The sequence below is a fragment of the Stegodyphus dumicola genome, chromosome 2 (genome assembly GCF_044657685.1).
Source record: "Stegodyphus dumicola isolate Sdum_Otavi_A_Nest chromosome 2, ASM4465768v1".
Taxonomy (NCBI): domain Eukaryota; kingdom Metazoa; phylum Arthropoda; class Arachnida; order Araneae; family Eresidae; genus Stegodyphus; species Stegodyphus dumicola.
In genome coordinates this window covers 76,505,303-76,519,463 of record NC_140769.1, presented here as the reverse complement: position 1 = coordinate 76,519,463, position 14,161 = coordinate 76,505,303, and the positions used below count along the sequence as shown (strand labels likewise).

Sequence of the window (14,161 nt, the reverse complement as noted above, 5' to 3'; positions counted from 1 at the left end):
AGTATATCTGACATAATATGGCAAGAAATATGTATTAACATGCATTTCCGTATATACCTATGTAACGTAACTATAGTGTAACGTGACATAACTATAGTATATAGGCAGTTTTATGGGTTTGTTATAAATATCTTCTCTTGTCCCCTTATTTTCTTCGTATTATACTTTTATTTTCCTAGCCACGGTTGCGAATAGATGCCACATCACCTTTTGTTTAGTTGTATATATGAATTGGCTTCTAAATCGGAGTTTCACAATTCACTATTCATTCATGCAGTGCACTAAAGCATTTGTTTTCGTAGACTATGTATTTATATCTGAAGAATGAAGCAGCAAGTCGGTAAGGAATATGGAAAGTTGATATAAAAAATAAAAATATATCTTAGCTTTTAGTTTCAGTATTACAGTGTTATTTTTCGTAATATTTTTTAAGCCTTTAGTTTAGTGTAATTATATTTTAATATAATTATCAACGAATTCGAAGGTAATCATGCTTGAAAATGAGCTTTTTAGTGTAATGTTCGTTGCAAATTCTGTTACTAAACTTGCCTTCTAGTGCCGAGGGGATAAGACCGCTGAAATATTAGTAGTGCGACCTAGGTTCAGATCCTTGCGACCGGGTATACTTCATGGCCATTTTCATGACTGTCTGCATGTCAAAGTAAAGCAAGCCGCTTTTCCTTAAGAAGTACTCTACGAAGGCATCTCTGTCCTTAGCCAGACAGCCCAATGTTCTTCTCATAATGAACTAATTCAGTCCATTACTAATCTGTAAGTTGTTCGTTTGAAAATTACTTTTCTCTCTCAAATGATAATTTAATCGTTTAAGTTACGCCAGTGAAACACTATTCGATTAAGCAGTCAGAGTAATTAGATAACAGAGAAAATTTGTGACAAGATTACATTTTGGCATGTTAGAGACTTCGTTGTTCCATTACCGATGTTAGTGTTTTAAATGATAGCTTTCGCTATCTAGTACTTCAATAATCAGGTGTATGAAAAATTTTAATACGTATTTCTCGATATCTTGTGCAGTTTGCGCAACTAAAAGTCCCTTTTTGTCTTCATAATACGAAAAGCTTCTATTTAATATTATTCTAATTATCTCAGAAGTTTATTTTTGTGCGGTCTGATGTGTATTAATTTATCTAATAACCCCCATTTCATCAAAACATTAGTTGAAGAATACTTATTTGATTCGAAAATGTTATCTATTCAGCGATGATGCTTTTAATTCCTCTTCCCCCGCGCTTGAATGACTATTCATTTTTCAAAAGAAGGCGATGCTTATCTATCTTTCTGATAATGAATAGAACGGGAGTGATATCGTGATTTTAGAACCGAAGCTGAAAATGTTGTTTTCTTACACAGTGAAATAACTGCTCTCGAATCATCATGAGTAAGATTCAAGCTTTTGTCGATGTAACGAAGAAAGTCGATCTAACAAATTGCAGTATTCAGAAAAGTGATGCAGAGACCAGGGTGCATACCGTAAATTTACGGTTCACGTACATAGCCACAGTGGCTGGTCTTCTGTACGTTATAATCACGGGCATGATGGCTACTTTCTCTGCAGCTGCAACTGTAGATATGCAGAAGCCAGGAAGCCGATTCGTACATATAACTGAGGAGGAAATTTCTTGGATTGCTAGTTTGCCACTTTTAACTGCAGCTTCTGGCAACATTGTTTCTGGTGAGTACCATTTTATTTATTTATTTTTATTTTGATAACTATTTTTTTTAAAGTTTTATATTAAAAACCATCGTGGACGATGCCATTAGGTACTAAGTTTCTTTCATTCTATAGACATAATTAACTCTACGTTTGTTGTGCATGTTATAAATATCTTGGCAATATGAATTTTTGCAATGCAAATATCTGCACTTTTTTTCCTCACGAATCTTAAAGGAGTATCTGAGATTAGTGATTATGTAATTTCCCATGAATGTCAAATAAAATCTGATGTTTCAGAAAGTTTCCTCTTACTCTTTTCAACTTCTAGTATAATGTTTAGATTATTTTTTATGCTTAAAAAACTTTAGTACCTTTTCCTATTTTATGCTTATATAACTTCAGTAACACTATTTACAGGCAGTGTGAAATAAATTCTTGAGATTCTTGCAAAGATGTTTAGATAAACCGATTAATTTAAAAAATAGAGCCCAGAAAGCTATCTAATTATGCGCACGGCTTGACTAAAACTGCCTCATCAAAGTGCAAAATGATTTTAAAAAATGCTGAATTGATTAAAAAATTGCAATGTATCAGATATTTCAGCGCATTCAAGCCGAGCACTGTGTTCCATAACATATTGTGGGTGTCGTGTTATTACAATTCATAGTTTTATATTTAAAAGGAAAGCGAAAGAAAGCTTGGAAATTTAAGGCTATGTTTTAAAGGACAGCAGCAGCGTTTTTTCTCAGTAAACCCTAATTAATTTTAGCTCATATTGACTTTAACCTTATCTATCATCCTAAAATCCGAGAAGCCTTTTTGAGGTTAATGGAAAGGAACGTGACGAGTTATACATACTATTATATGTCACTAAAGCAAACTGCTGTTGGTTTTTAGTAGACCAGAGCGATTTGAAATTGGCATAATGTACAGATAACTAATGAAACGGTATTGTTACGAAATGCCCAGCCGCGGTAAGATAGCTTCTCCGCAAAAGGGAGCGTATGGTTGCCAGAAAATGGCAAGGAGATGGTAGGGTTGCCAGATTTGGCATGTAGTTGCCCATTTGGAGATGAATTGGCGACATGCTATAGACAAAACGAGAACATTTTCGAACGAATTCTTACCGGTTTGCTCCAGAATGTTCTCGAAGGCAGGCCAAAAGCTATATAAACCTTGCTTGTGTGTACACGGAGTAGTAGTGTATCTTGAGTTTTATCGTGAAGAGTATCTTGAGTATGTTGAGCTCCGAGAGCGATCGACCGAGTCGGAAACTGTATTTAGTAATTTGTCGTGAAGTTGTCTTTACCGTTATAGCCTGAAGCCTGTGTTGCTGATTTTTTCAGCGTGTTTGTCGTTTGTGTTTTCATTCTTCATCAAGTGTTGCTTTCAGTCCTTCCAAATCCACGAACTCGTAGAACGCAACAACATTTTTAGCATCTAAGAATTTCAATGATTTCTGTGTTATCTAAGATGCATATCTCCTATCTAAACGTGGTGATGGTGCTGTAATAGAGGTCGTCGTTGATTTAAAGGAATATCGTATATAGTTTTTCTCTGAAAAGTTGCATGACTAAATATCTCTTGAAAGTTTGATTGCAGACTCATGGTTTCAGTTTAGAAATGAATCAAATAATATAATGCTTTTAGACGATAAAATGTTTATAGTCTTTTAACAGCTGTTGCTAAAGATATGCAAAATTTTAATTTGTAGGTATATCTTTTGAAAAGAACCTCCATTATTAAGTACTAACTTTATTAAAGAAATTTATTTGTATATTTTATTACCAGTCTGGAATACGTGGAATACGTTGTGTTTTACTCAAAATAAGCATTGGTTAAAGGTAAGATTTAAGCAATTTTGCAGAGCAATCAAGTCAGTTTAGGGGCAGTGTAAAAATTAAATTTCAGTGGATATAAAATTTGGAATTATTTAGCATTTTTACTAATGGATATTAGTAAATTATATAATAATGGATAATGGATATTAGTATATTTCCAGCTTTTTTACAACCAATAGATATCTATATAACCTAGAGCCTGATATCTTTCTTCTCTTATTGAGGAAGCCTTCAGTCTTTGTGTTAATGAAGGTCTCAGTTCTGACATCTGAATTCTGAACGATAGCCGATGATCTATTCAGCAACTGGCTGAATGGTGAAAACATGGTAACAGTACGACTGTTAATATTGTTTAACACTTGGGCCGCTTGAATGCCCATAATAGGATTTTCTTCCAGTGGGGCAAGGCCTCTATTCATGAGTGGTAAGATTTATTTGTCCTGGTGCTGCGGTTCAAACAGTAGATGTGAACAGACACCTCTCGTTAGATTCCGCAGTGATCATTTTCGTGCTCAACGACATGAGGCAAGCGTTAAAGTTTCCCGAAATACAGTTTGACCCAGGCCACTCCTGCCCATATTGTATCATGTACTGTTTTCCTGAAGAGCCAGCTGTATTCCAGTCCGGATGCAGTTCTTCATTGTATGAAAATGTGCGGGTTCATGGACTTGATCTAGATGTTGCTGTCGATCAAGTGGGATAAGAAACAACAGCACTAATGGATATGTGAAACACACGCTTTTGTATTAATATTTATCTGACATCGGAAAAAGCTCTTCTAGTAATTCTCTTACTTTAGAACTTAGTGTGCATAACTGTTTTATTAATTTTTGTAAATAAATCTTAAAAATTTCAATGATGAAACACTATGTAATTTCAATCGTATAAAATGTTTTGACAGATTTTGCTGAATAAAATAATGACCTCATTTATATCTGCCTCCTAAGGGGTTACTAAAAAATTTAAGCGTTTTTTATTTTTATTAAAAGGCGTCACAAAACTAAACTTGTCGCAGTCCGAAAGCTTACTTTTCTTGATTTATTTCATAACAGAAACTATGAGTTCTCTGTCTTTCTAGAGACATTCAGTTTCGAAATCTTTTGGAAACATCTTGTATGTTAAAATCCTAGCTATATTTTTTACGCTTTACCATTTTTTATATCAGCTTAGCTTAACCTTAGAATATTAATATATTTATCCTATTTCTATGAATAAAAGTGATCCTATTTTGCTGCTAATTTTGTCCTGTACTTTAAGCATTATTGTTTACATAATTTTTTTTGACTTAATTTCATTTCAGGTTATGCATCACAAAAATTAGGGCGGAAAGCCGTGCTGATGTATTTCTCTGCCCTGTACTTATCTAGTTGGTTAATGATTGTCTATGCCTCTTCCATAGGATGGATTTACGCTGGCCGAATAATCTGTGGTTTCTGCTCCGGTATGTTTAATGTTGCCATTCCAATATACGTGGCTGAAATTTCTGTGACGGAAATAAGAGGATTTTTATCATCGGGATTCCAGATAGCCGCTAGCGGAGGTATGTTACTAACCATGTGCTTGGGTGCTGTCCTAAGATGGTCTTGGCTAGCAATGACAGCAGCGATAATCACCACATGTGCGGCATGTCTTATGTACTTCATGCCGGAATCTCCACCCTGGTTGATTCGCCATTCCAAGAATACCGATGCTGTAAAAGCACTGGAGATGTTAAGAGGAAAAGACAGCGATTTCATGAAGGAATTTCGAGAAATTTCTGATGGCCAAGCAAAGCTGTCGACTGATAGCATACGTCTGCGTGACATTCTTGATCCAGCTTTGTACAAAGCTTTAGGAATTGCTGTAACCTTAATGTTCTTTCAGATGTTTTGCGGTATGAGTGTCCTCATTGCTTATACGGTAGAAATATTTCAGAGCTCTGGAAATTTTGTAAATGCATCAGTAGGTTCGATAATATTCACAGCTGTGCATGTGCTCGCAGCAGCTGTTAGTAGCACTCTGATGGACAGAATTGGGCGTAAAAAATTGTACATAACTTCTGGAAGTTGTATGATATTAGCTTTAACAGTACTTGGTATTTACAGTCTTATGTCCAGTGACAATAAAATAAATTCAAGCTCCTTTGGTTGGATTCCACTGACATGTTTTATATTTTATATGATAGCTTTTGCCACTGGATATGGACCTATTCCTTATGTTATGATCCCAGAAATAGTTCCTATTCACAGTCGAAGTACAGTGATGGCCGTTGCATGCATTTTCGGTGCTTTGTCTGGTTTCTTGGCGACAAAAGTATTTTATGCTATGAAGTTTACTCTAGGTATGTACGGAGTGTACTGGACGTACGCACTTTTTTGTTTTCTAGGTTGCATCTTTTGTTATTTCTGCATGCCAGAGACTAAAGGGAAATCAATAAATGAGATAAATTTGTCCTTTGCTGCTTCTAACCGCGTTGCTTTACCGAAATAAAATAAGTCTTAGTTTTTATCACTTGTTTAGATTAAGAGTTAGGATAAAAATCAGAATTTTAATAGCTCATTGCCAAATAGGGAACTTCGAAATTTAAATTAAGTATTTATTAGAATACTTGCGCCTTCTTTTAATCCTGATCTGAAGTCATATATCTGATATGATGATGTAATGTTATAGGATACGGTAAAGAAACTTCAAAATCCCGTTATGATATATTCGGGTTCCTTTCTTTGTTTGGGTATTGGAATTAAGAAAATGCATAATAATCTCAAACAATGCGTTAGGTGTGATACATGCCATAAGATAAAGTAAGTTATATATTCGAGGCATTTTCCTGTAATTATCGAATGTAAGTAACCTTTGTGACAGAAAGTTGTAAATATTTTGTTAATCTTAACTCAGCGTACTTTTTCACAATAATATGCACAATTATGATGTTGTTTACGATTATATTGTTAAATATCGTGAATACGCATATCTGTTACAGTGTATTGCATCATCTTTGATCAAATTTGTATTGGACAGCAGATATCTCTGTAAATCTATAATTCTATCTGTAATTAAAATGCTGCAAGTTGTAGTGTACTACTGTGTTTCAAGTTTTGACTTGTATTACTCTGTAATGATCTTATGTACGTTATGTGGAGAATATTGGTCCAGCAGATACAATACGTAATGTGCACTGCTCAAAAAAAAAAAAAAAAAAAAAAATGGGACAGTGCTATATCTCCCGTTCTACTGGGGCGATTCACGAAATTCAAATTGCGCTCTTCATGTCTCGAAAGCGCGACTTAGGATATATATTAGATTTATATATAGCACTATTCTAACATAGGTATTTTGACACAAAATCGGATTTTTTCTGAAATAACATACCAATTTCTTTACATATTTCGATTCTACGACTCAAATTATGCCAGAATACCAAGTTTTGTAAAAATCGTACGAATAGTTTTTAAAATATTAGCTCTCAAAATTTTAGCTCCTCAATGTTAATTGAATTTGGCAAATATTTATTAATATCTCTTTTTTTATTAAACGTTTTTGATTTTTTCTCTCACATTTCGAAATTTTGGTTCATTCCAAATAAAATTTACCCATTTTTTGCGTTTTATTTTTTAAATTTCTATTTTTAAATAATTTCTATAGATTTTTCGAAAACAATTTTGAATTATAACCTATAAAATTTTTACCATCATCTTAAAGTAGGTGTATTTTTAAGCATATCTGCAAAAAATTAGACTTTTTTATTCAAAATTTTCTAAGATATACACAAATTTACATATTTTCGCGTTTTGAAATTTGGCATCTTTTTTTTTTTTGAGCGATAATAACGCCAAATGTGGTCTATGGATTTTTGTTACACTGTATTGCCACAGCTATTTTTAACCTTAAATTTCAAGTAAAATTTTACAGAGAATTAATTATATGACATTTTTTCCCTCAATGATGCGTAATAAATATTTATTAATACTATATGAAAAGCTATTTTTTTAAATAAATTTTTTAAAAATTCTTTCTTTTTTTTTTTTTTTTTTTTTTTTTTTTTTTTTTTTTTTTTTTTTTAACAAGAGTAAATTTTTACCTTCGGCGTTTTATCGTCTGCTACTTTACTTCGTTTAAATCGAATTGTCTAAAACTGAGAATTTTCGTTTGATGTTTATTTGAATTTTATGACATTAACTGCACAATTTATTTCTAAACAAACTGATGCTTTTGAAGTGGCTGAGAGAGCGACTGGTACTATCATCTATATTTTTAAAGCACAGGATATTTTTATAGAAACATAAGATTTAGAATAATCATTTTTATAAAAGCCATATTATGATATAAATATACAACCCTCTAGAGACTGAATTAATGGAAGTTCAATGGTTATGTAGAAATGATCTGCAGCTACTTAATCGCTGGATAAGTCAGCAGATTCCGTAGACAAGTAAGAATAATTATATAAACGACACCCAACATTCTGAATTCAATTAACAACGAGAATACGATGTTTATTAAATGAATTCAAGAAGTTTTAAAACATAAAATATCAACTCATTTTTTATCCTAAAATGTATTTTTGAGCGTAGCGTATTTTCATTATTCTAATTTAAAATTCTAATAATTCTTAAAATTCTAATTTAGAATGTAATTGTCAAGAACTGATTCCTAATCATCAGTAATATAATAAGTAATTATTACGGTTATTAATAAATCCTTCTTATAAAGTAATTGCAAATATTTCAAAAAACTTTGTCTGAATGCAAATATTTTTCTGTGCAAATATTTTTAATTTTATATTAATCAAGATTGCACACGATATTATTTATTTGCACTTCAGTTCTTAACGTCAGTTCTAGTAGAAGTTACAAATCAATTATATTTAATTAAAGATTGGATTGGATTGGATTGGATTATTTAATTATGGCAAAGCACATGAGGGCTATCTGCCTAAAGGGATGGATGCCTTCGTGGAGGACTTTCTAAGGGAAACTGGCTCGTATACACGTTACACATCGGGAAAACCACGAAAACACCCATGCAACCAGCCTGTTCGCGGGATTCGAACCTCGGACCGAACTACCAGTGATCAGTGTCTTTACCGCTCGGCCGTTTGTGGGCCTTTATGAAATGGAAGGCGATAACTTTATTTAAAATGATTGTCAGAAATACCAAAATGTTCCGAAAAGTTGGATACTTTTTAATATACTTTCAGAATGCTTAAAGAAAAATAAATTTTTTCGTAAAATTTAGTATTTGTATTTTTTTAATTTAAAACTTTTCAATGTTATGATATTTGATTCTTGCGATTTCAAAAATAAAATATTTGACTAAAATATGAATAACATTTTAAGAAACCAAATGTAGGATAAAATTGTGTAAAGCAATGGGCACAATTATAAAACTGTTTAAAGCAGTGTATGCAAGTCATCCTAAGTTAAAATGTCGGTTATACATCTCTTATTTATATATATCTTTTCTGAACGGAACATTGAAAGGCGTGTAAAACTGTGCTTTACTGTATTTTCTCTTTTAATATAGTATGCAGTTTTCAAACTCATCGTAGTCTGGATTACAAAGTATTCTTCCGAAAGAAACGCAGTTCAAATAAATAAAATCAAATTCTGGAAAATTGATATTAATAAATATATTTAAAATGCTCAGTTCGAAGGAATAAATAGAAAATTTTAAAACAATTATCTGAAGAGACAATGCAACACAAACAATTAAAATAAAAGTATAAAAATTTAAAAATTACCTAAAATAATAACTATGACGAAAAATATATATAAAGAAAACTATTTGAAAAAAAAATAAACGCTGCACCTTTATTTACGCAGTTCGAATAGGTAAATAGAAATTTTTAAAACAGTTATTCGGAAAAAAAAAAAAAAAAAAAAAAAAAAAAGTGCAACTTACACAATTAAAATGAAATTCGAAAAAGAAAAAAATACTTAAAATAATAAGTTATAATTAAAAATATAATATAGAGAATATTATTTGGAAAAAAGGAACGATGGTGACTTTTTTTCCTCTCACGAGAAAAGAAACTAGGTTGCCATATGTTAAGAAGTTCGCCAAGTGAAGTATTCTTGGCGCAAACTGACAAAAAAGTGCCAACATAACTTTGTGAATTTCTCCGTAAATTTCGCTCCAAATTTTAGATACAAAATTTCATATTTAGGCGTAATTTGAGTCGTAGAATCGAAATATGTAAAAAAATTGGTATGTTATTTCAGAAAAAGTCCGATTTTGTGTCAAAATACCTATGTTAGAATAGTGCTATATATAAATCTAATATATATCCTAAGTCGCGCTTTCGAGACATAAAGAACGCAATTTGAATTTTGTCAATCGGCTTAGTAGATCGGGAGTTATAGGACTGTCCCCCCCCTTTTTTTTTTTTTTTTTCTTTTGAGTAGTGTACATTGCATTTATTTTATAACAGTATGTTAGGCATAAACTTTGTTATTCTGTTTCCACTTTTATTGCAAGAGATACTGTATGTAGTGTAGATCTTAAGGAATTTTTAAGTGAATGAAATTGTAAACATATTATTAAGTTAGAACTTTAAATCTGCTGAATTTTATTAACTTAAATATTGCCATAGAAATCATGTTGTACTGCTTATTAATCATGCTGTAATTGAGGTGTATGCGCATAATTAAACAGTTCTGTTATTAACTTGTATTGTAAACTGTACTTTATCTATGTATAATTTTCTACTGCAAGTACTGCAAAATAAAGACATCACGCGTTGTTCTTTTTGAAGATTTATGTATGGTATTTGATGTGTTATTCTGTTTTATATAACTTATTTTACATTCTAATAACATTTCATGATTATTTATATATCTTGATTTATTTATTAAAAATATTTTTGCATTGTATCTGTTATTGTCGGCACAAAGACGCCGTTTTTAACTCAGCACGACAGAAATGATTCCGTTTAATTTAAATTTCTTACCTAATTTCCTTATTAGTAATATTAATGAGTTTTAAATTATATTATTTGAAACTCGTATATAAGCTTGAGCTAAGATTTAAATGAAAGAGAGAGATTTTAGCTATATCTAGATATCTTGTAGACATTGAGAAAGGACTGAAGCTGTTTGATATTTTTTGTTTGTTTTAGATTTGCTGCATCCTGCAGTGCTTTCAACTGCGAATTTTTTTCGGAAGTTAAAATGTTGTATCTGCCCTTATATAGTGTTCGTGAAGTCTAAAGTACATAAAATATTTCTGTTGTATTCAATAAATAGCCTGTGGAAACTCTTAGTTATTTATTCGTTCATGTGTTTGATTATGTGTGAATAAAATATGGTTGAATTTTATTTCTTCAAATATTAATGGATTCGGTATTACTGGAGATGGTAAGGCAATAAAAATCCGCCTTTTATTTGTGAATCTACAGGACTAATTTCGAAGGTTTTTTACGCAGAGCTCCTTCTTGAACTGCAAAAGATCAAATATCATTATATTATTGTTTGTCTTATCACGTTAGTAATCGTTGCTCGGTGTGTTATTTTAACTCAGATTCGGTATTATTGCTAATATTTAATAATATGAATCTTCTTGAATGAATAAGTTAACTGTTCAATAAATCCAGCTTTTTTTTTTTTTTTTTTTTTTTTTTTTTTTTGTTTTCACATAATGACGATAAATCTCTTCAATCAGTGACTAAGTAAGTATTAAGTATTACTATAAATGTCAGACACTGAAAGAAATTAATTAATTGTAGACTTGATTAAACTCATTTGCACTGAATATATTCTAGAACTTTTTAAAATAACGTTTTAACGCTGCAGCTAGTGTATGAGACTTGCTTCTTTGTAATAAATTGTGAAATCGCTCAGAGGCTTTCTGCCTAGAAGGATTCTTTCGTGGAAATTAGCTCGTATTCATATTATATATGAACAATCCACGAAAAATTATTGCGATACTTCTGTGTATTTTTTCTAGATTCTGGTAATTAACAATTAATTCTTTTTACTTCCTTCTCTACGAAGTGATGGAAATACTGTAATCGCGAAAAATTTGGGATATCATATTTCAACAGAAATAGCCGTTCATTTGGACGATTTTTTTTTCCTTAACATCTGTACATACGGTCAGAATAAAGAATCTTTTATTCCAAAACGGCTTCTAATTTTGATATAAAGTACCTTCAAAAGGGATTTGTTCGTGACGTCTGTACGTATGTATGTAACTCGCAGAACTCAAAGTCGATTAGCCATAGCACGTTAAAATTTTGTATATGGGACTGCTATAACATCTAGTTTTGTTGCACGTCCCTTTTCGTTGCAATCGGTACATGCAATGTAGCTACGTACAGATGTCACGTAAATAATTCCCTTGAATCCATTTTACAATCCGTTTTGGAAAATAAAAGAGCCATTTATTACTCCGATACGTACAGATGTCACGAAAAACAATCGTTGATATGTATTCGAGAGCATTCAAAATAAATATTTTCGTTGAAATATGATACCCGAAATTTTTCGCGATTAGGATAATTAGTTCCTTTACTGCGTACAAAAAAGTAAAAAGAGAGCATTATTGGGAAAATGCTCATGCACTTAAATTTCTCGTAATAGATATACAAGAAAATGATATAAAGATAAACCATGCTAATGTTCATCAGAATCAGATAATAGCATTTTTGAATTAAAGAAGTTTTCAGTTTAAATTATTGTATTTACACTAAACTAAATGTATAATAAACGTAGAAGTCTCTATTTATAGTTTTTGCCCTCCATATTATCTTATCTAACCATTTTTAGTCTCAGTAACTTCGTAATAAGTATTTAGTTAGTCTTAGTAATTTAGTAAAATCTTAGTAATTTAGTTCAGTTTTAGTAAGTATTTAGTTAGTAACTTTTAACCAACGTATTTCTTCCTGACATTTCCTTTCCTTAGCAGGCTCACCAGTGGCCGAGTGGTAAAGTCTCTGAATACTGCTTGTTCGGTCTGAAGTTCGAATCCCACGAACGGGCTGGCTACATGAGTATGTTCATTCCCCCCCATTTGTAACGTGTATACGAGCCACTTTTCCTTAGAACATCCTCCACAAAGGCATCCTTCCCTTTAGGCAGATAGCCCTCTGTGCTATCTGTAATCACATACGCCACATACGCCTCTGTGCTGTAGTCACATACGCCAAACCAACCTTACCTTAGATAGTGAAAGGCGCCCGGATTTGCTAATTCATTTCTCATCAAGGGTGCGAAAACTCTTGTTATTGTGTAAGCAATTTTCGTACGCATATTTAATTATGTTCGTTATTTTCTTTTGACTTTAGAAAGTTATTTTCTTTCTTTTTCTTTTGACTTTTGACTCGCATTTAGTGGCAACTGCTACAGGTTGCTGAAATTTGTACTAGCTGTCGGGGTTAGTAGTTCACTAACCATGCAGCGGCTGGATTACATTTGAACATCTATTCGGCATTTCTGTAATTCTTGCACTTTGCAGACTTTGGGCATTTGCTGCAAATTGTAGTTCCGTAATAATTTCGTAGCTTGGCAATGAAAACAGTTGTTAATATTCCTCGACTTCGAATAGTTCTTCGAATAGACTTCGAATAGCACAAGCGGGTGAGCAATTAAAGATCGCTGAATACTGTTAGTTCAACCCAGCTTCAAGGCTAAGTGAACTGGTTGGATGCCATGCTTTATTTTCCTTATTTTCCTCATGCGTAGCTTGAATACAAGTTCATAAGTTCTCTACGAAGGCATCCTTCTCTCTAGGCAGATAATCGTCGTGTGCTTGCCATACTCAAATAATTAACCAATCAAATACTTCTTTTCCAAACCGAGAACCGACCGCTTTTAATTGTGTCTAAATACATTCTTTGTATATTTAAACACAATTAGAAAATAGATGCGTCTATTTTCTAAATAATTAAAAATTTTAAAGTATTTTCTATTCATTTCCTAAATTATTCTAAATTATCTTAAAATTTTATTGAAAATATAATTAAAAAATTGGCTCTTTAAATTAATTTTTAATAGATTCCCAGGTTAATAAATATTTCTTAGGATTTAGTTGCTTACTTCTTATATTCGAATTAATGCAGAGGTGAAAAGAAATTTGTTTTGTAAAGCTAAAAACATGTCCAGTAAAATTAAACCGTAAAACAAAAATGCGATTATCGTATATCCTTCCCGCCTTCAGTCAAGCAGCTTTCTAGTCAATCAGGGGAAGAGATGACGAGAAGCCAGCGAAATAGGCTTTGATAACTCTCTGATGGTTAGTTAACACCCTAGTTAAACGGTTTAAAACTATGTGTTATCTTGAACTGTCGTTTATTTAGTGTCGTAAATAGCACTGTATTTAGAATCTGTAAATATGGAATAAGGATACAGAAATGGTTGATCAAGTATGATTTAACTTGGACTTCTGTGACATCACAGCGATTTTGCATGCAAATTGGCTAACACTAATCGAATTATAGCAAAAAATAATTTAAGCGTCTGAAACTCTCCGTGTCATGTATCGTTTAACTAGCTATACTCATCGATGTAGAATTTTCTTTTCAATATAAATTGAATAGTTTGTAATTCAATAGTCGCTGTTTTTCGATCGCCTTTAAGCAAGAAAGTTCCTCAGTTTATGAACACGTGACTGTTTAACCCGTCATTGGTTATTCGTTCAAGGCACGTGAGCAAATACTGAATGCAAGCGC

The 14,161-nt window shown here is 32.1% G+C and overlaps 2 protein-coding genes across 2 annotated transcripts in view; both read left to right on the top strand.

Annotated features, from left to right (window-relative positions):
* Positions 1 to 14,161, top strand: part of LOC118185763 (uncharacterized) — an 831,500-nt gene that overhangs the window by 513,626 nt on the left and 303,713 nt on the right. The gene's annotated exons all lie outside the window — the stretch shown is intronic.
* LOC118193480 (facilitated trehalose transporter Tret1-like) lies at positions 1,158 to 6,573 on the top strand. Its single transcript, XM_035364577.2, has 2 exons — positions 1,158 to 1,693; positions 4,817 to 6,573. The coding sequence occupies exons 1-2, from the start codon at positions 1,396 to 1,398 to the stop codon at positions 5,983 to 5,985; spliced, it is 1,467 nt and encodes a 488-aa protein (XP_035220468.1). The 5' UTR covers positions 1,158 to 1,395; the 3' UTR covers positions 5,986 to 6,573.

Bases quoted from the DNA above. Each gene is read 5' to 3' on its own strand.
- LOC118193480 (XM_035364577.2), top strand. From the start codon at position 1,396: ATGAGTAAGATTCAAGCTTTTGTCGATGTAACGAAGAAAGTCGATCTA. The intron at 1,694-4,816 runs GTGAGTACCATT...ATTTCATTTCAG, and splicing joins TTCTGGCAACATTGTTTCTG to GTTATGCATCACAAAAATTA.